This window comes from Sylvia atricapilla, chromosome 22 (assembly GCF_009819655.1).
Source record: "Sylvia atricapilla isolate bSylAtr1 chromosome 22, bSylAtr1.pri, whole genome shotgun sequence".
Taxonomy (NCBI): Eukaryota; Metazoa; Chordata; class Aves; order Passeriformes; family Sylviidae; genus Sylvia; species Sylvia atricapilla.
Window position 1 is genome coordinate 7,519,948 of NC_089161.1, and position 24,491 is coordinate 7,544,438.

Consider the following 24,491-nt stretch of genomic DNA (forward strand, 5'->3'; position numbering starts at 1 on the left):
GACTCTGTTCTTGTCCTCTTATCTCCTACTGTTGCATTCTCATTCTGTCTCTTGCATTTGCTGTTCTCCATCTTGCCTCTCTAAACTTTTGCCTGTCTGCACTGCATTCCTTGCCTGTAAAAGTAAAGGTGGTGGTGGCAGCATTTGAAAGGAACAGCAAAGAAAAGAGGGAGACTCGTTTTTCTCAGGCCTCAGCTGAAAAGGTTAGCAGTGCAGCCAAAATGCTCTTTACTTCTGAACACATCCACTGCACCAGCAGTTGCTGTTGCTCCTTGAAAAGCTGACATGCCTTTCTTTACAAAGGTGCTGCTCTGCTAGTTGTGGAGCAGCAAGCTATTCCTCTCAATAGCACTGTGTTCTGCCATTACTCCCCATTCCCCTGGAGAGGGGGAATCTTTGAGAGCTGTTTCCTTTACTGTGGGATGAAGTCACATCACTGATTTTTGCCCTCCTGTTTCTGGTTTCTGTCTCAGTGCCTGCAAGGACTGGATTTTCTCCACTCCAACCATGTGATGCACCGAGATTTGAAGAGCGCCAACATCCTTCTCAGAACAGATGGCTCGGTTAGGCTGGGTCAGTATATTCTTAGCCAGGTGCAGCATTCCAGGGATATGGGGGGTGTGGGGCTGCTTTTGAGTGACTGCCAGCCCCTCAGAAATGGTGCTGGTGGCAGTGCAGGGAGCCCTGCTGTGAGCTGTCCACAGGGCTGGCTGCAAGGTGCACAGAGCTATGGCAAGCAACAAGCAGTCCACAGTGGCACTGCTCTGTGTGTGTCCCTTTCCAGAGGGAGGGAGCTGCAAGTCTAAAACTTCAGGGGAACAAAAGCCATTGCCGGAGGCAGTGTGAAAAATGTGGGGATTTTTGAAGCAGACAATGCCATATTTCCTTGGCTAAAGTCCCGAGAAAAGAGAGCAGGGACAATTGTCCAGGAGATTCAACAGTGTAATGAATATGTTGGCCAGTAACGGTTGAACTGGGTTAAGGGGTTTAATAAGAAGACAATGATAGGAAAATCCGGGGAGCTAGGAAGGGGGAGTAGCTGTTTTTCTCCTCACTGAGGCAGAGGTACACCCCATAGCCCAGAAAGCACCCGGCTGTCCTGTGTCGCGCGAAGCTACTAAACCCCACTCCGAGGCCACCAGACCCAGCTTGCTGCGCCCTCCCTCTTGCTGTGGTCCTAGGGGTGTCAGTGCTGCCCCATGGGCTTGTCAGCTCATGCAGACCTCAGAAATCACCCACACGTCCTGTATCGAGCGAAGCCACCAAACGGCCCTGCCAGGCCACTCGACCCAGCTTGCCACACTCTTGCTCTTGCCGTGGTCCAAGAGGGGCCGGTGGTGCCCCACGGGCTTGTCGGCTCGTGGAGAGCACAGAAAGCACCCGGACGTCCCATGTTGAGCAAAGCCACCGAACGCCCCAACAAGGACCCCCGACCCAGTTGGCCGTGCTCGCTCTGTGGCCGTCCTAGGGGAGGTGCACGCGCTGCCCCACGGGCTTGTGGGCTTATGTGGAGCTCAGAAATCACCCGTGTCAAGCGAAGCCACTGAACCCCCTTCCAAGGCCAGCCGACCCAGCTTGCTGCACTCTTGCTCTTGCTGTGGTCCAAGAGGTTTTGGTGCTGCCCCACGGGTGCGTCAGCTCATGGAGAGCACAGAAAGCACCTGGGTGTGCCATGTCGAGTGAAGCAACTGAACCCCCCTCCGAGGTCACCCGACCTGGCTTGCAGAATTCTCCCTCTTCCATTGCCACTGGAGGCATGAACGATGGTCTGCAGCTTTCTCTACTCCTGGAGAGCACAGAAAGCATGCAGTGCTCCTGTTTCGAGCAAAGCCACAGAACTCCTCTCCGAGGCCACCCAAAGCAGCTTGTAGCAGTCTCTCACTTCGTGTGCCACTGGAGGCATGAACGATGGTCCGCAGCTTTTTCTGCTCCTGGAGAGCACAAAAGGCACGCAGGGCTCCTGTTTCGAGCCAAAGACCACATCCGGGCGAGCTGACTGGGCAAGCTAAACCCTGCCGCGACCCGCTGAAACGGGGAACCACCACAACGCCGTTGCGCGCCCGCCCCCCGTCCCGACCGCGCCCTCCTCGGGACTCTACGCGGCCCCGGCCCCCCCGACAGAAGCTAGGAGAGAACCGCGGGGAAGGGGGCGGCGGGGCGAACCGGGCACCGTGCCGCCGGCCCCCGGCGCGATTCGCCCCGCCCCTCCCCGCCCAGATCTGCACCCCCTCCGGCCGCGGCGGGGCGGCCGGCAAGATGGCGACCGCTGTCGGGCCGGTTCTTTAACGGTGCGTGGGGGTCTCATGTGACGGCTGCGGGGGCTCCAGCCGGAGGCGCCCGGGGCCGGCACGAAGGCCGCAGCCGGCTAGAACCGCCGTCCCGGGGCCGCGGCCGGAGCGGGGCGGACCTGATCGCCCCGTCACGGCCCCCATTTCTACGTCGGCAAGCCACGCCTCTGGGCGGGGCTGGAGGCGGTGCTCGGCCCCGGAGCGGGGTAGACCTGTTCGCCCGGCGACCGGGCGCCGCTACCGCCCCAGGCCGACGGCTCCGGGCACGGCTGCCTGTCAGAGTCTGTCCAAGGATGTGATATGCCTCACGACCGTCTCCAATGACTGAGGACTGAGACCCTAGACTCTGAAAGGATTCCCTGGCCTGGCTGAGGCAGAACGTTTGCCAAGTCTTGGAGGACTGAAATGCATCTCCATGAGAACGGAGTGCAAGAACAATGGAACAGGTCACAGTGGACTGAGCCAAGGCTACTTGCCCAAACTGGTCCACTCGTACCAGAGTATGGCACATACGGTGTGCAGTTTGTCCCTGAGCACCCAACCTCGATGCAAGTGGCTCCGGTTTTGGCTCTGTGACTCTCCTTTGTCCCAAACTTGATACAGGTGGCTCCGATTTTGTCACAGCCTTGACGCAGGTGACTCCTGCTTTGGCTCTGGGCCCCTTGCTTTGCCTCAACACAGATGGCTCCTGCTTTGACTTTGTGCCACTCGCTTTGCTCTCCGCCTTGACCAACCTATAAAACTCTGGAGACCCCTGCTCACCTTCATGTACACCCCACTGGAGAAGTTTGTGTCTATGGGCATCTTGGCCTCGAGGACCCGTCCCTCCACCTTGGTAGCTGTAATCCCCTTATCCTCTTTTCTATCTTTCTTACTATTCTCTATTTTCTCTCCCAACTATTGCATTTTGGTGGCACTAAATAAAGGTGCATTTTTTGTAGTATAAACTGAGTTGTCCCCTGCTGTGTCTTTTGCACTCTGAGATCCTAAAATGAACTATCAGGTTCCCTGTGCGCTTGTCCCGCCTCTCCCCCCCCGACCCCCACCGGCAGAGGCGGCCGCCGTCGGGCCGGTTCCTTCATGGTGCGCGGGGGTCTCGGGCGCCGACCACGGATCTAGGGGGCCGCGGGGGCTTGAGACCGGGGCGCCCGGGGCTGCCACGAAGCCGCTGGCCCTTGGCCCACGTTCACACGAATGGAGACGGACACGGTGACACATGCACACACAACCCCCCTTCACTCCACACGCTCACACCCTGATGCCACCGTCGCGGACCGCCGCACGCACGCACGCACACACACACTCCCACACTCACATGCGCAGGCAGGCAGGCAGGCAGGCAAGCACCCATCCTTTCACATGCCCCATCTCCCCGGACCCGGCCCTGCCCCTGCCCCTGCCCCATCTGGCGCCCCGCCCCTCCACCATTGGCCTCCCCCGGCACCTCCCCCTTCAGCCATCTCCTGCCCCCGCCCATCAACGGTTGAGGACGCCCCGCCCTCCACCGTCGGCTTCGCTGGCGCCAATTTCAAATTTTTCCCGCCTCCGGCTCTTCTCCTATCGACGCAGTTCGGGCTGCGGCAGGGTGAGGAGCAGGCTGTGAGCGGCGCCAAGGCGGCCAGGATCTTCGGCAGGCCATCCGTCCCCCATCAAAAAATCTTTTCGTCCAGGTCCCAAGGCTGGCGCGGGAGAACAGGTCTATCTGGGATTTGGCAGCCTGGTGCCAAGGCCGGCTGCGGGGGAACAGCTCTGCCCTGGAGCCCGGAGGGAGGTACGGGGGCTGGCCACCAGAGAAGGGGTCTGCCTGGGTGTTTGGGACGGTGCGGGGCCGGGACTAGGAGGACCGGGATGCCTGTGAGTTTGGGGTTTGGCCGCAGGGACAGCAGGTCTACTCTGAGGATCAGACAACAAGTCTAGCCCAGAGAATTGGACAGCAGGTCTACCCTGGGGAATCAGACCACAGGTCTACCCCACCGATCTGGCCCCAGGGAAGAACACTGGGCAGGGGAACAAGTCTACTGTCCGCCCCCTCACCAGGCGACCAAGTCCCACGACAGGACCTGGTCTACACAGCAGCCGCCAGTGGGGCAAGGTGGGGCAGCGCACCACGCCTCCACACCTGCTGCACTCTGCCCCGCTCACGGACAGCAGGTCTACCTCTGCCCCGGCAGAAGGCAGCCAAAGGGCTCCCACCACAGGTTTGCCCCACCATGCTCGCGTGCGGGGGCCCTGGGGACAGTCTGCTGCCGCCCGCCACACACAGCCCGAAAACCCCCCTGCCCCGCGTACCGGGGCCGGGACCCGCGTGGAAGAAAAAGTCGAGGCTGTGGCAGCTGGGATGCCTCTCTCTCTCCCTCCCCCCAAAAAATCGTCTTGGTGGCATGCGGCCCCCCCTCTGCCTCCTTTTTATCGGGGGGGGCTTAAAAGCCTCTCTCCATCAGCTCTTGCACCTGCGGAACACCCCCAGCCCCGCGTATTGGGCCTGGTACTGGCATGGAGGAGAGTGCCCGTGAAGGAGGACCGCGCTGGCGCTCGCGCCCTGTCCGCTCCCACCCCGGGCCGCACTCTCTGGTGCTCGTGCTGGGGGCCCCGGCTTTGAGTGACAAAAGCTTGTGTCGAGGGCTGATTCTCAATAGATCACAGCGAGGGAGATGCTTTGCTATGTACGAAACCCTGACCTAGAATCAGGTTGTCTACGAATGATTTAGCGCCGGGTGCCCCACGATCATGCAGTATGCGACGGGGGAGAGGCAGCGCCGCATCCGTCTGCCCCTCCGTTTCCCAACCACGAGTGGCGCTCCGCACCCGGCCCGCCCGCAGGACGGGCGGGCAGCTGGCTATCGCGAGCCCACAGAGGCGCCGGCGGTGCTGCGGTATAACTATGTCTAGGCGGGATTCTGACTTAGAGGTGTTCAGTCATAAGCCCACAGATGGTAGCCTCGCGCCAGTGGCTCCTCAGCCAAGCGCACGCACCAGGGGTCTGAACCTGCGGTTCCTCTCGTACTGGGCAGGATTACTATTGCAACAACACATCATCAGTAGGGTAAAAATAACCTGTTTCACGACGGTCTAAACCCAGCTCACGTTCCCTATTAGTGGGTGAACAATCCAACGCCTGGTGAATTCTGCTTCACAGTGATAGGAAGAGCCGACATCGAAGGATCAAAAAGCGATGCCGCTATGAATGCTTGGCCGCCACAAGCCAGTTATGCCTGTGGTAACTTTTCTGACACCTCCTGCTTAAAACCCAAAAAGTCAGAAGGATCGTGAGGCCCCGCTTTCACGGTCTGTATTTGTACTGAAAATCAAGGTCAAGCGAGCTTTTGCCCTTCTGCTCTGCAGGAGGTTTCCGTCCTCCCTGAGCTCGCCTTAGGACACCTGCTTTACGCTTTGACAGGTGTACCGCCCCAGTCAAACTCCCCACCTGCTGCTGTCCCCGGAGCGGGTCGTGGCCGGCACATGCCGGCTGCTTGGCTCCAGAAGCAAGAGCCCCCCTCAGGGCTCGCCCCCCGGCCTCACTGGGTAAGTGAAAAAACTATCAGAGAAATGGTATTTCACCGGCAGCCGGGACGCCGACGGTGCGGGTCGCCCTGGCGCCGCCGAGCGCACGCCCGGCCTCCCACTTATTCTACACCTCTCACGTGTCTTCACAGCGCCAGACTAGAGTCAAGGTCAACAGGGTCTTCTTTCCCCGCTGATTCCGCCAAGCCCATTCCCTTGGCTGTGGTTTCGCTGGATAGTAGGTAGGGACAGTGGGAATCTCGTTCATCCATTCATGTGCGTCACTAATTAGATGACGAGGCATTTGGCTATTTTTCGAACACATATATAAATATATACTTAATATATATACTTATATATATATTAATATATATACTTAAGCCAGTCCTTTTCTGGCTTAAGTAAAGGTGGCCCGCTCACCTTGGACAAATCAGATAAATTGGTCCAAATTGGGTGGTAATTGATGCGTTATGAAATAATAAGTCCCATCCCTACTTACTGTCCACTTCCTTCTGGCTTGTGATCCCTGGCTTGTGGCTGCCCTGCATCCCCAGCTCCCGTCCAACTTTATTGAAAAGCATGTACAATGGAAAATAAGCAAAGGTAATGTAAACATTAAACATCGTTACAGTATGGTGCAAATTATGGATTTGCTAGGAAACATGTGAACAATGTCCACAGATGACATGAGTGCTATACAAGACAAGGACAGGGCAGTCTTTTCCTGAGCCGATTTGGAGAGTCCAAGAGTTTTCAAAAGTTCAAAGTTCCCGTGGTACCATTTCCCCCAAGCTCCAAGGGGAAAGCCCTTAAAAACAATGTGTTTCGTGTTGGTGATCTTTTGAATTTCTTTCGTCAGGTGTTTGTACTTGTTCACTTTTTCCACAGCTGCTATCTCCAAGGAGGTCTCGTCAGATTCATATCGCACGGTCACATCCACGACGTATGCTCGGGTGTCCTTTACAAATACGAAGTCTGGTTTGTAAAGTTCCTTCTTGGAGTCTCTGATGTGTGGCTCTTGAAACACTAGCCAGTCTTTCCCCACCGCTTTCTCTGACAGCACTTGACAGATATAATTGTGCCTTTTTATTCTCGCGTCCTGAGTTATGGGGCAATTGCCGATAATATGTGCGCACGTCTCGATGGACGCGTCGCAGTGTCTGTATGTTTTGTTGCATTTATCCTGCCTACCCCTGGCTAAAAATTCCCTAGATGGATATATATTGACCCTAAGTTGTACAGCAGTGAGGAATTTCCTGTGAGGTATGTTTCTATAATGTTGCAGCTAATTGTTACTAATTTGGTCCCCTTTAAAGTTCACAATCCCTCGGCCCTCAGATACCAAACTGGTCCATTCATCAAATTCTTTCTTACTCCAATTGCACGGTTTGGGAAATTTGCTTTTTAGGGACGGTGCTTCCCACTCAGAAGAGACATCTACATCCTGTACAGGAGGCAGTTCTATCGTCAGCTTAGTTTCCCAGATTGCGGGAGCCTTCTCCCTGTCACCTCCAGCTTGAATCCATAATTTCTGGTGCATGATTTCCATTCTGTCCCTATTGAGGAATTGCTTTATGGTTTCATCTGAGGACTGGGCGATTCTATGCAGTCTCCGAGCCTGTACGCTAGGAATCAATCTTGCCAATTTAGTGATGCCCAGACCGCCATCCTTCATGCTAGAGTAGAAGATGGCATCGCAAGTACATGGAGGCAGATGCAGCCATTTTTTAACTATATTTCGAATTTTCTGGTCTAGTGTCTCCAGGAAGCTTACTTTTAGGTCCCAATAGTCATCCAGGTATGTCAGTCGGGGGATAGTATATGTTTTGAGAAGTTCTACCTTTTGTAGAGGTTTAAGTGGAACTCTATCAATTCGATCGAGCCAGGACTCAAGTTTTGTAGAGAGGTCTGATTTTGCTATCCCAGTCCAGGGTCTATCTGTAGGCCCAGGTATTTTTCAGACTCACCGGGAAGGATCATGTTCAGGGGAGTGCCATTCACAGTCCAAGCATCACAGTCGTTGACCGTGTACGAGTCCTTTGTCGGCTTGATGTAAAAGCCGTGGCACTTTTCTCCCTGTGTTTTGAGGCCAGTGAGATCGCAGAAGGCCTCAAGTATCGTGATGTTCCTCTTCATGCCCTCCCAGGAGTCACTCAGTAAGACCAGATCGTCCGCAAACGCCATTGCTGTGATGCAACTTGTGCCCCGGTGGTGCCCCTTGCCGTTCACCTCCAACTTGCACAGTAGGGGGTCCATAGCCAGATTAAACAGGAAGGGAGACATCGGGTCGCCCTGTTTCACTCTGACTTGGATCTGGATGTGGTCTGTTCGGGTTTTCTTCGTGGTGATATACGTATGAATATTGTCATACATATTACTCACCAGGCCGATGATGTGGGGATCTACTCCCCTTTGCTGCAAACCACCTAGAATGTGCCGGTGGCTTATGGTGTCAAAGGCCTTTGCGATGTCGACAAATACAACACCCACAGGCCTACGTTCCCTTTTTGCTGACCAAATTATGGATTGCAGGAATTGCAGGTTTTCTGAGCAACCGGCCGCTTGGATGAAGCCTTTTTGCCTTGGGTTAAGGGGGCACGCCTCGGTCAGCCTAGCTGTTAAAATCCTGGAGAATAATCGAAGCAAGGTGGAGCCAATTGTAATTGGCCTCCAGTTGTTAACGTCTTTTAGGCATTCTGGTTTCGTTGATTTGGGAATTAAAACAGTCTTACATTCCCTCACTGCATCCGGGATTTTACCTGCAGTTAACCAAAGGTTAAAAGTTTCAGTAATCCTGCAATACTTGGGATCCATCCTCTGAATGTCCCTCAGAGTAATCCCGTCTGGACCAGGAGCCGAGCCTTTGCTCATTTCTTGTATGTTCTTCCCAACTTCTTTTGCTGTAGTTAGGTCTCTGAAAGCATTATTGTCAGCTTTCCCAGCAATTTTAAAGTCCCCAAGGCTGTTAAACTTGCCTGGCGTTTCCCATCTGGCTTTAAAAACAGAATAGAGTTCACTGGGTGGGATATCACAGGTCAAACAGTCAACATCATCCAGAATAATTTTGGCTAATTTCCCTCTATCAAGGTGAAAAAGACGTTGGAAGCGAAGAAAATTACCTCTTTTGATGGCCCTCTTTTTCATCCACTTTTGGGGAAGTCTCCTTTGCTTCTTATTTTCCTTATCTTGATTCATTTTCCTCAGCTGGCTCTTTGGATCAATGCCCCCAAAGCAGTCCCGTATTGACTGATTGATCATTGTTTGTACTTCTTGTTCCCCTAGCAACTGTTTGAATGCCTCTGGAAAGGTACTGATTTTCCCAGCTGACAACCAGGCTTCGATGATTTCTTGGTAATGAGTTTTCAATTTTCCTTCCCTCTGTCGGCTGGGGAATCCCTGATCACCGTTATCCTTATCAGGAAGTTGGTTTGACACCTCTAAGGTTTTTTCTCTGGCAGTTGCTTCTCCGGTTGGGAGGCCCCTCCCACTGCTGATGGTTACCTGGTGACTGTTGGCCTTATCACTATGGTAATTAATCTCCTCTTTTGTTTTCTTTCCTGCAGCTGGGCTCCTGGTCACTGGGCCCCTCCCACTGTTAATGGTCTCCTGGTTACCGCTGGTCTTATCAGGATGCTGGCTTATCTCTTCTTTTGTTCTTCCTCGGGTAGCCTCTCTCCTGGTCAGGGGACCCCTGCCAGGTCCATTATCCTTGGCTGTGTCCTCAGTCTGGTGCAACTTTGTTGCTCTCTTCCTCATCTATGCAGCTGCTCTCCTGGTTCGATGACTTGGCCCAGGCTCAGCATCCACCTCTGCTTCTTCCTTCTTGGGAAGCAGTCTCCTTTTATCACTAATTTGTTTAGCTGTTTTAGTTGTGATATGTTCTGCAATTAATTTGTTAATATTTGCATGCCCCTCGAACTGAGCTTCTAGCTTTATCAGTAATTTTTCCTCCTCTTCGGTCCAGCATTTTTTATGAGCTCCTCATTTAGAATTTACTTTGGGGTGGGAAGCATCGACCCTCTCCTGATTTCTAATAGCTGGATGTGCCAATCTTTTATGTCGTCCCAAGCCAATCTTAGTATTAAAATCTCGTCCACATACCTCACAGATCCACTCCCCGGCTGGAGCCGACATTTCTGATTTACCCCTGCATTTAGGAAAATGACAGATAATACTATGATAGTTAATATTCTCCTTTTCACATTTAGCACACCGAAAGCACACATCCCTCCGCCTGTGAACCCCCCCAACAAATGTTCAATCAACATTTGAACATTTGAACATGCCGACACCCCATTCACCCGAATACCACAGCAAGGACAGGGTGGATTTTTGTCCGGCACGGTCACTGTGATGGGGCTCTCCGATGTCTGTTCCCCGCTGGTTGCAGGCAGAGTTGGGGATGTTATCACAGAGGTGGTCTCTGGTTCCAGAAGCGAAGGCTCTGATGTGACCTCTTTGCTGTTCCTCTCCCCATCTCCCAGCATAGGTGTTTCGCAGGCTCTTGGGGGGCAGATTTTCTCCTCGCCCGGCAGTTTCAGGGCAGGTTGCTCATACGCTTCAGGCAGCCCACTCAAACTCTCCCAGTCAGCAGAAAAGGGAGCACAGTTAAAATTATTAGCAGATAAATCTGTTCTATAAAATTCCAAGTTCAAAACCGAGCAAGCCAATTCACTTTCTGTTAAATCAGGGGGTTTGAGGGGTATATCTAGAGGCATCAGATCTCCCTGGCCCTTGGACAGTAATTCTGCCCGGTGTCTGGATATCAAGGACACCGGGACCACCTTACACACTGCAGACATAGCATCAGGTCTACAGGCCCTCTCTGCCCAGTCTGCCCTAGATGTTTGAGTCCCAATTGACACCCTTAACAGGCGCATCTGTGGCCCCAAAAATGGAGTGGACATATTCACGTTCAAAGGATCAGGTGTTGTTATGTTAAGAAAATATTAGTCCTAGCAAAGTGGGAGGGTATTGCAAGAATGGTAGCGGCCCCCCTTGCCAAACTACCAAATTTTGCCCTCTAAAAAACCCAGGGGCAGGGTTCTGGGTATTAAGCCAGCTGGCTTAAACCTAAAATTTGTTTCACCGAGATTTAAGGAGAGAATTAGGTTGGTGAATCCTAACCTCCCTGTCCTGGGCCAGAAAACGACAGTTGTGCCCAGCATGCATAACTATTTTATCAAAACAGTTTTTGGGGAGCTCCTAGTAATCTCCCCAAGCCAACAACCCCCCACCACCACAACCCTTCACCCCCAACACAATAACCCAGGTAGAAGGGACCAACAAAGATCCCCCACCGGCAGAGGGGTCCCCCCAAGGTCCCCCCCGATATTTCCTGTGTCCCGGGACCCCTCACACGGTCACACAAAATCTGGCTATGACAAACAGCCCCCGGAGTAACCCAGCAAAGAGACAACGGAGACAAAGAACAACCCCCCCAAAACCCAAAAACAAACAAACAAAAAGAGTACAGGGAGTCCCCCAAAAATACTCACGGAGACTCCCCTACCTCCCGAAGTCCCCCTTACCTCAAATCACACACACAAAAAAGAAAAAAAAAAACAACAAAAAACCCAAAAAACCAAAAAAACAAAAAAAAAACCCCAAAAAACCAACCAACCAAACAAACAAAAACCCCCCCCCAAAAAATACCCAAAAAAACAAACCTCCTGGAAAACAGCAGCGACCTCGGCGCCACAGCCTGCCTGACCCGAGCCACAGCTCCGAACCCAAAGGCAGCCCGAAAAACACATTCAACACCACGGCAGCAGCACAGGGACCCCCACCAGGGCCGCCCCGTTCCCTGGGGACCCCGCAGCCCCCCAAAATACCCCGAGTTTACCGCAAAAACCGCCGCCTCAGCACGCCGAAAACTACACAGCCACACAAAATGGCGGCAGCGGCAAAAAGCGCGCGGAGCAGCCTGGCAAGGAAACAGACAAAATGCTCTGAAAAACCGACACAGGGAGCCCCCAAAAACCACCCGAGGGGGCCCCCCAAACTCCCAAGGTCCAGCTTACCTCCAAAAACTGCAAAATCATCCTGGAGAACAGCAGCGGTGATTCATTAAAAAAATATGGATATTGGTCTAATACCGATATCCAACTATGACGGACAAAGACTCTCTAACAGCTTGAAGTTAGAAAGTGTGAAAAATGAGATTCACTTTTTGGTAGATTTTAAGAAATAGATTTTAATAAAAAGATAAGACAATTAGGAGATAAGAAAAAGGCAAAGTACGGTTGGCCGGGTGACTTGGCATTTAGCCAAGTCCACAAATTGCTATTTCATAGGCTTTTTTTAAATACCCTTTTTGTTGTATCAGTTTGTTGAATATTCATATTTTTCCATGAACTAGTTTCCATATTCTAGGGATTGTTTTGCATGGCCCCTCTTTGGGTCCGCCTTTTTAGAGCATGCGTGTTTCTTGGTTGTGTCTTCATTATCACTTTCAGATTGGGCCTCGGTCTATGCTTCCTTCGGATGGCAGACATTGATAGTTGGTGTATCAATAGTAGGGTCCCCCCTCCATGTTCATTGGATGTTATCTCAGCGAAATAGACACTTCAAGCACACCACATCACTACTACCACTATGCCCAATCCTCTCCACTAACAGCAGAAAATAAAAACCTACATCCTTACCACAAAGCCATCAATCATATAGCACACATCTTGCGAAAAGCCAACTTTATAATAGCCATTTATAACAAAAGTGTGTGTTTATTACGACGCCGGGCAGCATGCGGGATAGCTCCCAAATGCACACGCGCAATTTACAGATGATCATAGGGTCTTTTAATGTACAAGAGGGTTGAATACCCAAAACACAAATGCATGTTCATAACTCTGGTCCATCTCATTCCCCGCTTTGTATGGTAATTAGCCAAAAAGCAATTAAGCATGCGTAGTTTGTTCTTTGAAATGAGTCGGTGGTCCTTCTTATGGGGTGGGGTCTCAAAATGATGAAGTAAGATGGGTCTTCCTCGCTTCGACTTTGTAACCTTTTAGTGTTGGTGACACCTGGATCCTGTTTTCTCAAGACTATCTGACTTATGATCACATTGTGTTCTTGGAGTCTATTGATTAAGTTGACAGGTCTCCTGATTTATCAGTTCCTTAAATCCGGCTTCTGTTAACAAAGGGAAGTTTACCTCAGCAGTATCTAGTTAGCAAAGGGAAGTCTACCTCAGCAATATCTAGTTTAACTAAAGTCTTTAATTCTTCAAAATTAATATCTCAGCTGGAGCTGGGCTGTCAGGGCCTGCTGATAGCACTAGGAGGTGCAGCCTCACTCCCAGCCGCCATCTTGTGTGTGGCTGCCCCAGTCCTGGCCGCCATCTTGTGCGGGGCAGGCAGAGCCCCCCCCCCCTTCAGCCGTCTGTTGAAATGGATATTAACAGATACCCGGGAAATGGACACAGTGGGGCACCTTTGCTCTGTGCACACAAACATAGACCAGCCAGTTTGGAATGTCAGCTGGCAGTATTTTGATGTCAAGGCAATTCAAATAGGTGAAAATAGGAAGAAATTTCACAAACTGAACATTAAAAAAAACCAAAAACACAAAACCAAAAAACAAACCTTTTTATTTTTTTCCAAATGAGGGCCAAAAGCATTTCCTGTGCAGATGGACTTGGTTTAGCATCAAGAAGCATCACAAGTGGTTTTTCCAGGCCGGAGTCACAGTGACTGTGAGGTGATGAGAAGGGAGATGGGATCTGCTTGAGGCAGATGCTGCAGTGGTGCTCACCTGCGATGTGTATCCTTCAGGGCACCTGTTTCTTTAGAACACTATGAAGACTAGAGAGAATTGAAATACAAACCAAAGCTGCAGCAGGAAGCTCATTGCAGTTTAGGTTGTTCTTCATGAGAAACATTACTGGCAGAGAGAGAAAAACAGGCAGTAAATGTGAGGGGAACATTGTGAGAATCCTGAGGGGAAAAGAGTGAGAAACCAGAGGGCAGAAAAAGGCAGAAAACAGGAGGGCAAAAAAGGGTGGGAAGTTTGATGGGAAAAGTGGCAGAAAACAGGAGTGAAAAAAGGGCACAAAATAGAAAGGAAAAGTATTAGGAACATGACATGGAAAGAATGATAAATGTGAGGGCAAATGTGGGACATCTGTGAGAAGGAAAGCGTGAGAAACATGAGGGTAAAAGTGAGAAACGTGAAGAAGGAAACTTGGAGAAAAATGACTGAGGAAAGGAGAGAAACAGGAGGGGAGAAAAGGGCAGGATAAGTGAGGAAAATATAGTGAGAAACATGAGGGAAGAAAAAAGCAGGAAACAGTGGGTAGGTAGGGAAATGTGAGAAGTCAAGTGTGAGGAAAGAGAGCTGAAAAGGATGGGGAAAATGAGTAAAACTTGGGAGGCAAACCTGACAGGAAAACTGTGAGACTGAAAAGGGGGAAGGGGTGGAAACGTGAGAGGGAAAAGAGCAGGAAATGCGAAGAGAGAAAAGGAGAGAAGGCAGTATTGGCATAACAGCTGAAATAAATCCTAACACATTCCCCCATGCATTTGCCCATTCATTGCACAAGCCCAGGGCTTCTCTGTATGTCCGTCTCCCCTCTGCCTGGATTCCTGTGTGGAAGCAGTACAAGTGCAGGATGTGCCCAGCAGCAGGAGCTGCTCCAAGCTGGGAAGGCACCAGGTGGTGCTGATTTCCACAGGCTCCTGTGTCCCAGGGGAGGCCAAGGCAGGAGTGGGTGGAAAGGTGCTGGTGCTGCTGCTCCTCTGTGCCAGAGAGCCCTGGCTGGGCAGGGCACGGCGCCCACTGCACTGCGGGCTCCTTCTCCTGCCACAGCTGGGCACACCTGGCAACAAACCATGATGACTTGTGGGGAAACCAAGGGCTTTGTGGAGGCTGCATTGCTCTGCACACTCCCGGGCCACCTGCAGCACAGAGCTTTGGCCCCCAGAAAGGGAAACCCGAGGGAAACAGCTGGAAAAGGTTTCATTTTCTCCTGTCAAGGGAAGTGACTAAAATGAAAGTTACCAAGCAGGGTGTGATCCCCGGTGCCAGCCCAGTGTGAGAAAGGAGGCATGACTTTATTTCAGTGCTGGGGGCATGGGGAATCACTTTTCTAACACGTGCTCACTCAGAGATCTCACCTACTGATTTGTAACTATGGAAATAAGACCTACTCCTTACTGTGCTGAATGTCACGGGCTAAACATTCCCTCAAATTAGTTGACATGTTTAAATCACTTCTCAGAAGTTACTGACAGGAGAGCAGGGCTCTCTTGAGGGTCTCTGGTGGTCATTTGGGGAACATCCCACTCCTCCAATTCTCCTCTGATGCTCTGATGCTCAAGAGCCTCCTACAACCTCCTTCCCCTTGAATGCCTTCCAGCCACCTTCTCAGGAGGACTACTCTATTCTCGAAGCTAAGGTAGCCACTTGCCCACATCAGTCACTGCACTGGGGGAATAGAGGGATCAACCCTGTCTGCTAATGTGAATGGAATTCATGATTTGTTACAGTTCAACATTTTCTCAGCACATTTCTGCTCTGGGAATGGCACACAGGCATTTCTTTAATTCACTTCAAAATTGTTTATGCTGACTGAAGCCACAGTGTGTCTTTCTTTTGGCCATTCAGAAATGTCGGGGGGGTTTCCTCGCCCGAGCTTTAGGTGGTTTAAAGTCCTTGGCCCTCTAAAAAGCCCCGAGTCGCGTCTGTGTAAAAAAGCCGAGTCCTCAAGGTTTGTTTTCAGGTTTCTCGTGTTGTTTATTACTCGATATCTCAAAATTTTCTCTGCTCCCAGCCGAGGTCCGGACAGCAGCTGGGACACGAGGCGACTGCCCCACAGATGGGATGTCCCCTAACATTTATAAAGATAACTACGTACTGGTTATTTACTATTTTGTGCCAATGCCCAGTGCCCACACCAGAAGTGACATTCTACTTTGGTCCAATCCACTCTAACTACTTTGTGCCATCACCGCCCCAAGAAATGGAGGACGAGGAAGAAGGAGAAGTACATAAGGTACCACCCAAACTCCCCATTCACTTCTATTCTAAAAATTCTAAAACTATTAAATTCTACAGCATCTACTGTGCTAAACTACAGTTTTCACATCCTGGAAGTTTATAATTACTTCTGCAATGTTGAAAGCTTTTCCCATGGATTAAAATCAAACCCGGTGTCTTCCTGGGCTCTGTGCCAAGGTCCCCGAGCCCCCTGGACCGTGTCCACACGCCCCTGTCCAGGGCTCAAACTCCTTTCCTCAGGTCCCAGGCCATCTAAGGGGATGTCCTGGACTCCAACAAGAAAGAAAACACAAATTGCCTCCTGAAACCCTTCTGCTCCTTTCCAAATCACTTCAGTGCTCAAGCACAACCCACAGGCTCATGCCCGATTCTCTCCATGATCTGTGAGGTCATATTTTGCTGCAGCTGAAAGAGTTTTAGGAAAAAGAACGAAAGTGGTTGGTTCCTGGTGTTGTTATTTAGGGTTTGGATTTGTTGTAGTTAATTTGTTGGGTGTTGCTGTGAGCTGGGAGAGGGGCCAGGTTGAAACCAGACAGAAAGGGAAGTAGGATAAGAGAGGAGGGGACAGAAAAGGGGGCGATGGGGAGAGAATATAAATTCAATTTCCCTAGTACCCAGCCAAAGGGAAAGGGGACAGGGTTCGCCCTGGGCTGGGCAAGGCAAAAGAAGCAGCATTCTGTGTGAGTGTGTGTGTGTGTGTGTGTGTTTGGCTCTGGGGAGAGCCAGATACACACATAGCTCAGGTGAATCCTTAAGAAGAAAGAGTTCTCTTTTGCTTTGATGACTTTGTCCCCATTTAATTTCATCTAAGAGATGGCTCCTTTCTAACACCTCTCTCCCAGCAGCTCAGGGCTGTATTGCACAGTGCTGGCTGTGTGCCCGACAGCACAAAGCTGGCCTGGTGCCCCTGAATATTTCTGCAGAACACTCTGCATTTCCCCCCTTTGCTGTGGCTCAGTGCACAACTCCAGCACTGCAGGCCCTTCCTCCCAGAGCTGAGTGAGGCCCTGGCACCTGCAGATGTGAGCTGAGCAGCTGTCCCTGCCTCCCGCTGGCCTCGGCTCCCCCGGCAGGAGCGCCGTGCCTGAAGGACGCTGCCCTGTGCTGGAGCCTGCGGAGCAGCCCGGCTCCCTGCCCTGTGCCCAGAGCGCTGCCCACACTGCTCACCTTGGCCAGGAGTTACAGGGCAGCCGGCACAAGGGTGGGGATCCTCGGCCAGGCCTGCAGCCCTCGGCTGCCGTTTGCCTTTCTCTCCTCCTGGGCAGGCTCCATATGCCCAAAGGCACCAGTCTGTGCTGTGCCCAGCACGGCGACGCTTCCCCTCGGGAGCAGCCGGCTGCCAGCTGGGCTCTGAGAGCGCAGCATTCGCCCGGGGCCACCCAGAGGCACCCAGGGCCGGGCTGCTGCCTCTTGCAGCTCCAAGGGCCTCGCTGCAGCTGCCTCTGCCCAGGCTCAGGCTGCTGCGGGCTCTGCCGGGGCTCTGCCGGGGCTCCAGCCTGGGCAAGGCGGGGCCGGGGCTCAGCCCGCAGCCGCTGACAGCTCTGCACCAGCTCTGCGCCTTGCCGAGCAGCCTCCCTGACCTTTCTGCTTTCCCACTGCGGCAAAACTCCCCTCCGGACGGAGACACTGCACTTAGGGGGGTTACAAATCCAAGTGGCAGGAACTCAAATGCTCTCACGTCAGAGCTCAAGGCCTGCATCTGCACTGGATATTTGGGCTGCCCCACTCGTCCTTTGCTTCTGTCTGCAAATGCCATTGCCCTTTCTGCCTCAAACACAAGTGCCACAGCTGGGTAAAATCCAGCCAGTGGGCCATATGCAAAAGGCACTGTGGTCTGGAGAGGATGACTGAAGGAGAGCCTTCCCCACTTTCAAACCGTACCAAAGAAGCCATCAAAATCACTTTCCACCTCTAAAAAAAAACAATGGACAGTTCAACAGCAAATGTTGAGCTTTTTCGGAGGCTCAGAAGGAGGGGAATCTTTGAAAGGAGTTGAGGTTTCAAAAACTTTTTTTTATTTACAATCTGAAGCTACAATACTGGGCTACAATCCTATGCTACTGTCCTATTCTAAAATCCTAACTACAGTCCTACTCTACAGTCCTCTAAACTGGTGATGGACAAAACTGTTCTAAAGTGGTCTTCTCATTCTTCTCTTCTCCTTCCACTCCTTCAGTGAAACAATCAGTGGCACCAGGCTGGCTTTAGGCTTGGCTGATGTTACAAATGGATGCTGCACAAAGGGAAAAAAAACCAAAAATGAGCCATTACTTTCCAAGCTTCTTAGGCTTTTTATAAATGAAAAGGGGAATTGACACTAAAAAGTAGGTCTAAGGAGCAACAGTGGCATGGCTTGCTGCAAGAGCTGCCAAGTGCCCCAGGCCTGGAAATATTTCAGGTCTGAGCATCCTGATCTCTTTCAAGATGTCCCTGCTCATTGCAGGGCACTTGGACCAGATGAGTTTTACAGGTCCCTGCCAGCCCAGCCCAGTCTAGGATTCCTGACTGTTTTCATTTAAACAGCACCAAGAGTGGAGGTGAGCAGGAGGGGAGCTCATCTGATGCCTTGCACTTGAGTGCAGGAGGAGCCCATCCCTGGGACACTGTTTCCCCTGCAGCCCCTGGGCATTTCACCTGCAGCAGCTCCTTGGCAGACCAGCGCCGCGCCTCGTCTGTCTGCAGGCAGCAGCTCAGGAAGTCACACAGCCAAGAGGAGAGGAGCTTGGGCTGCCGCAGCTCTGGGGTCCCTTTCGTGGCTATCAGGAGTCGAGCCTGGAGAAAAAGGAAACACGAGTCTCTCAGCTGCATCTTTCACATCTGGAACTGCTCTCCCAAACCGCATTGTTGAAGCTGCACTCTGCCGTGGCCGTTTCTGCTGTGGCACAGAGGCAGAGATGACTTTCCTGGACCAACATAAACCCCAAAGCCCGATGCAGCCACAGCTTTTCCAACATCCAACAGATCTTGCTTTGGCAGCTAATTTCCCTGACTGACATCTGTAGTGGAAACTACATCAGCAAAAGCACGTTTCCTTCTCTGAGGTGTCCCCTGACCATCCTGACAGGCTATTTAGAAGAGAGACTTTGCTCTACTAACTCACTCTACAATTTCCAAGGATTATTACATGAAAATTCCTGTTCGGACACACAGGAAACACCTGCAGCTCTGTCTCTGTGCAGACTGCAAATTTGAGCTTCCCTTCCGTGGCAAAAGGAAAGTTTTGGTGGTCAAATCAGAAGAGGGAGAAATGTCATCCCTATGGTAGCCCTCTGCTCATGTGGACACTCAAGTCAATGCATTAATGGTATGTGCCCATCCTAGGAAGTGCCAGGAAACAAACGGGTGGCTTTGGCAGGCTCTCCACATCACCAGGGCTTCAGCTGGGTGACATGGAGAAGGTGGTTTGGGTTAGGAAAGAAAGATGGTCACTAAGTGTTTCAGCACCACTGCACGAGAAGCACAAGAGACTCTGTGGCCTTCTTGTCCAGGTTTCAGGCAAGTTCCCCTGTGAAAAGAATGAAGGTGCACTTCTCCTCTCCAAACCACTGGTTTAGAAACTTTGTTGGGTTTGGGTTTCTTTCCTTCATTTCAGGAAAGAGAAGACCAGTTCTAAGTTGCTTGTTTCCTGTTCTTAAGGCCATCTACACAGCCAAAAGAGCTGGAAGGACTTCCAAGCCAAAGCCAAATGTTGCCAGAGAAGGGAGATTGTTTGCGTGGGGTAAGGCTTGAGTTCCCCCAGTGATGCGACCAAAACTGCAGCAGATGCTGATGTGCTGCAGGGACATTTTCAGAAAGGGACCGTGGGGGAAGTAGCTCCAGCAGATGGCAATGGGATTTTGTCCAGTGGCACACAGAAACATGGGATAGGGGAGAAAGGCAGCGGGATCAGGCAGTATTTACACCTTACCGAGGGAGAATTTCTATCCCAGTAGGGAGGTTCTCCTTCCACCATTTCAATGGCCACAATTCCAAAAGACCATATATCCGTTTTGGGGCCATAGAGTTGACCTTTCACCACTTCAGGTGCCATCCACCAAGTACTCCCGACCATCGAGCTCCGTCTACTCTGCTCAGGGGTGAGTTGAGCAGAGAAGCCAAAATCAGCTGGGGAGAAAGCAAAGCACTCTTTTGATTGGAATCCTGTGCAGTCAGGGGAAAGCAAGCCAAAGAATTACCCAGTAGAAGTTTGAGAATGTGCTGCTGAATCTCCTGGACAGCTGTCCCTGCTCTGTTTCCTCAGGACTTTAGCCAAGGAAATATGGCGTTGGCTACTTTAAAAATCCCCCCATGTTTTACATTGCCTCAAGCAGTGCCTTTTGAGGCTTTAGACTTGCAGCTCCCTCCCTCTGGAAAGGGACACACACAGAGCAGTGCCACTGTGGACTGCTTGTTCCTTGCCATAGCTCTGTGCACCTTGCAGCCCTGTGGACAGCTCACAGCAGGGCTCCCTGCACTGCCACCAGCACCATTTCTGAGGGGCTGGCAGTCACTCAAAAGCAGCCCCACCCCCCACATAGCCCTGGAATGCTGCACCTGGCTAAGAATATACTGACCCAGCTTGACAGAGCCATCAGTTCCGAGAAGGATGTTGGCGCTCTTCAAATCTCGGTGCATCACATGGTTGGAGTGGAGACAATCCAGTCCTTGCAGGCACTGAGACAGAAACCAGAAACAGGAGGGCAAAAATCAGTGATGTGACTTCATCCCACAGTAAAGGAAACAGCTCTCAAAGATTCCCCCTCTCCAGGGGAATGGGGAGTAATGGCAGAACACAGTGCTATTGAGAGGAATAGCTTGCTGCTCCACAACTAGCAGAGCAGCACCTTTGTAAAGAAAGGCATGTCAGCTTTTCAAGGAGCAACAGAAACTGCTGGTGTAGACTTTCCCCTGCAAACCAGCCAGGGTGACTGCTGCTGCAGTGGATGTGCTCAGAAGTAAAGAGCATTTTGGCTGCACTGCTAACCTTTTCAGCTGAGGCCTGAGAGAAACGAGTCTCTCTTTTTTCTTTGCTGTTCCTTTCACATGCTGCCACCACCACCTTTTGCTTTTACAGACAAGGAATGCAGTGCAGACCGGCCAAAGTTTACAGAGGTAACATGGAGAACAGCAAATCCGAGAGACAGGGAGAAAATGCAACAGCAGAAGAGAAGAGAACAAGCACAGAGTCCAGTGAGTGCAGGGGCACTGGCAGGCAGTTCACTTGAGATGCTCTTGCTTGCCCAGAGCATTTCAGCGACACAGAAACAAAGCCTGGCACATGGAATCGCTCCTGTTCTGAGCCCCTTTCCAAGACAATCCTGCCCAAGCCCTGGGAAGCACAGCTGGGATCCCTGACTGACCTCTCGACTGACGATTTTAATCTCGTCTTCAGTCATTTGAGTCTCATTGATGAGACTATACAGAGTGCCTCCATCCATGTACTCCATCACCAGCCAGAGTTCCTCACGCACAAGGTAGCTGAAAGAAGGAAACAAGGCCATGCAGGTGAACATGCATACATTGTTTTTTTGCTTAATTTTTGTTTCCAGATCCCTTTGTGACAAGGACAGAATTAAAGGAATAAACATTCCCTCCAGTCTGTGCATTGCTTGCAGTCTGTGCAGTCTCAAGGAGAACAGCACATCTGTGAAAAAGGAGGTGTTTTAGATGGCCAGCAGGCAAAAAGTGCACTTTAGTAGCAGCCAAGATGAAAACCCTGTCACGCGTGGCATTTCTGGAAAGAAGCCCCTAGTGTTCCTGGCATGGCCAGCCATGGAAAAGAGGGGCAACAATCCACGGGAAATCCTCTCTAGGATGCTTCATCTGCTTTGAAGAAGCCCTAAAAAAAATCAATCCTGAGACAACATGGAGGCAGTGAACTGACAGGGTACTGACTTCCTATGGTAAGGTTGCTGCAGATTTTGAACAATTCTCCAACTATGTGTTTGAAAGCCAGGCAAGACTCATGCAGACAAAATGCACTCTCTTCCCATCCATTGGAGATGAGTAGAGAAAAAAGAAGTAACCAGCTCTCTTTTCCGCCAGTGTCCAAAGTGGGGTTTTAGCCTCGCGTGCTTTTAGTATGTAAACAAACCTTCATGGGATGAGACCATGACCACTCACCTGCCTAAATAATTGACAACATGGGGACTCATATTCCTCTTCATGACCATGATTTCACTAATGACATCTTGCATCACGCTCGGTCCTTGAAGATTGATTTTCTTGATGGCCACCTAGAATGACATTGAAAATCAATGACTTTAGAAGTTGGTGGCAGGAGACCACAACACACATGGGGTGAGCGATTTTGCAATGACACAGGTGAGCCGTGCCAAAGTGCCTTGTGATCAGACAAAGGAGTCATTAGGAACTGACATTCCAACAGCCCATTTCTCTGCTCCTTTGGGGGCCGGTTACAGGACACGTTGCCACTGACCACATTTTGCTTTGTCCACTTGTTAAGAATGATGTCTCAGCTATCACCCCCAAAGCTCTGAGCACACTCTCTTGTTTCTCTGTCTGTACTGCAGAAGAAGTAATGCATGCCTTGGTACTCTGTGGATACATCCTGGGCTATAGGCAGGGCTTGGGGCTTTTAGGGACACCTTGCAGATCTCTCCCTACATGCAGTTCCCGAGTGCAGCACCACAGGTGGCTAAGGAGCTGCCAGGAACATTCAGATGTATTTGCTGGCGTCCAGAAATGAGCATTCAGGACTCTGAAGCCATAGCCCCAGAGAGCAGTGAGATGCTCTAAGGCACCACCTTTGTTTGAGCAATTGAGAGCCAGGGAGAGCGTCCTTCTCTGAAAGGAACCGCTGCCCTCCTTGCCTTCCTTCTGGCAGCTGAGCAGGACAGAGAGTGTCCCAAATGCAGTAGGCAGGCTGGCACAAGGCTGTGCTTCTTGTGCCTTTGCGGCACAGCTCTGCCCACAGCCCCAGCTGACACAAGAGAGGAAAGCCCTGGAGAGCAGAAGAATCTGCAGAGGCTGTTGGCACTTACCTGTCGTCCTGTGGCAGTGTTGATGGCTCTACAAACAACTCCAAAAGCCCTAGAAACAAAACAGCAGCAAAGAAAGGAGAAGCCATTTAGATCTTGGAGTGAAAGCCAGCCCAGACAGGAGATCTTTGCTGGAAAGGCCTCCAACCTGCGGGATGCAGGAGGGGTCTGCCTGAAGGCAGATGATGTATTTTCCTCTCCAATGCATGGGCCCTGGGTCTGTTCCTGAAGCATTGGGGTTTAGTGCCTCAGCTCAAAAGGCCAGGTGATTCTTTAATCTTGGAATTCAGTGTCTAAACTGGGCAGGTTTTATCCTGACCACAGACTATTTCCTTCAGCAAACTCTTGGGAAAAAATGTTCCTGAGAAGTGTTCTCTCACTGCTATGATAGGTGGCGGGTTGCTGTTTCTGGCAGCGAAATAGAAGTGTCTTGGACAATGCCTTCTGACCTCACTTAAAAAGGCTGGCTGCCACTGAGAAATGGGGCAGACTAATCCCACTGCCCGAACATGTTTGCAGCTTGCCCGACTTCACGCTTGGTAGATATTCCAGCAGCAAATTACCTGCCTCATGATTTGTGTAGAAGTAACTGTGGTTGGACTCACCCACGGCCAAGAATTTCCCGTTCAGTGTATGTCCTCCGGGGATTTTCCGTGCTCACTATTTCCCCTGATGGAAACAAAATACAGAATGCTCACTTGAAAGCAGAGATCCCGCCATCCAAGAGATACAAGAGGCAGGCCCACTGGGGCTGGGCAGTCTGGGCTTCTGAGTCCTTTGTGGTCTGCTGGGTAACACCACCAACAACCACAACAAGACAGGCAGCTCTGCAGTACGAGCAGGCCAGCACAGAGACTGATTTTCTACAGTCTTTTGAAGAGATCTCTTGGCAGAAAACAAAGAACGGGGAGATGCATTCCCAGGAGAGGAGGGCATCTTCTCCTCCTTGCAGCAGTTTGCCAAAAGAATTCCTTCCCCTTTGTAAACCAAAGCAGCTCATGCTGTAACGAATCCCAAGGGGGCCTTCAGCAGCAGGAGCCTCACCCTTGAGGAGCAGGCTGAGCTGGGAGACGCTCTTGCCCGTGCCCCAGGTGAAGAACCACACTGCTTCTCCTCCCCCTGACAGCTGGGATCAGTCCCTGCCATTGCAGTCGCCCTCTCAGCCCTGCACACGTGCCCATCTTCCCCCAGTGTTAGCGAGGAAGACACATAATCAGGGAGATTACGTGGGTGCTTTATTGATAAGAGCTCTGGGAGCCGGGGTACAAACCCAAATCCAACTCCGACGAGGGTCCAAGAAGGCCCCAATATTATACCCCTCCGTTACACAACTCTATGTTAAACATTAACCTCCATTGTTCTGTTGTATATACCCAAGCATGAGTTTTGGTGAATATTTTCCCTTGTGATTCTCATGATTCTAGTTTGAAATAATAATTACGTTCAGCTACCAACAATCGTTACAATTATATTTATCTTATGATGCTTAGGTACAGTTTCACCCGACCTAGTAAAGAAAGGATAGCTTTATTTCCGAGTACAAATCGTCCCAACCTTTTCCTACTCCCCCCACCTCGATTACCTAGGCAAAGTTATACTTGATTTGGTTGAAACAATGGAAGCAACATCCTGGTTGCAGTGAAGCTGGGGCTCTATTCCCAGCTTTGTGGCAACAGAAATTATGAACCCTATCCTAACACCAGCAGGCAAGGGCAGCAGGGAC

The 24,491-nt window shown here is 51.2% G+C and overlaps 1 protein-coding gene and 1 long non-coding RNA gene across 2 annotated transcripts; both read right to left on the minus strand.

Moving 5' to 3' along the window:
• Positions 1 to 17,919: 17,919 nt before the first annotated feature.
• On the minus strand, positions 17,920 to 21,163 carry LOC136370911 (serine/threonine-protein kinase PAK 3-like). The gene is made up of 5 exons (XM_066334601.1): positions 21,128 to 21,163; positions 20,342 to 20,441; positions 19,696 to 19,892; positions 18,423 to 18,560; positions 17,920 to 18,021 (listed from the first exon to the last, which is right to left on the minus strand). Exons 1-5 carry the CDS (start codon positions 21,161 to 21,163, stop codon positions 17,920 to 17,922), a joined length of 573 nt encoding a protein of 190 aa, XP_066190698.1.
• Positions 21,164 to 21,181: 18 nt separating this feature from the next.
• Positions 21,182 to 23,421, minus strand: LOC136370692 (uncharacterized). Its single transcript, XR_010745227.1, has 4 exons — positions 23,374 to 23,421; positions 22,772 to 22,820; positions 21,891 to 22,003; positions 21,182 to 21,245 (listed from the first exon to the last, which is right to left on the minus strand). It is a non-coding gene; the product is annotated as an uncharacterized lncRNA (long non-coding RNA).
• Positions 23,422 to 24,491: the final 1,070 nt, after the last annotated feature.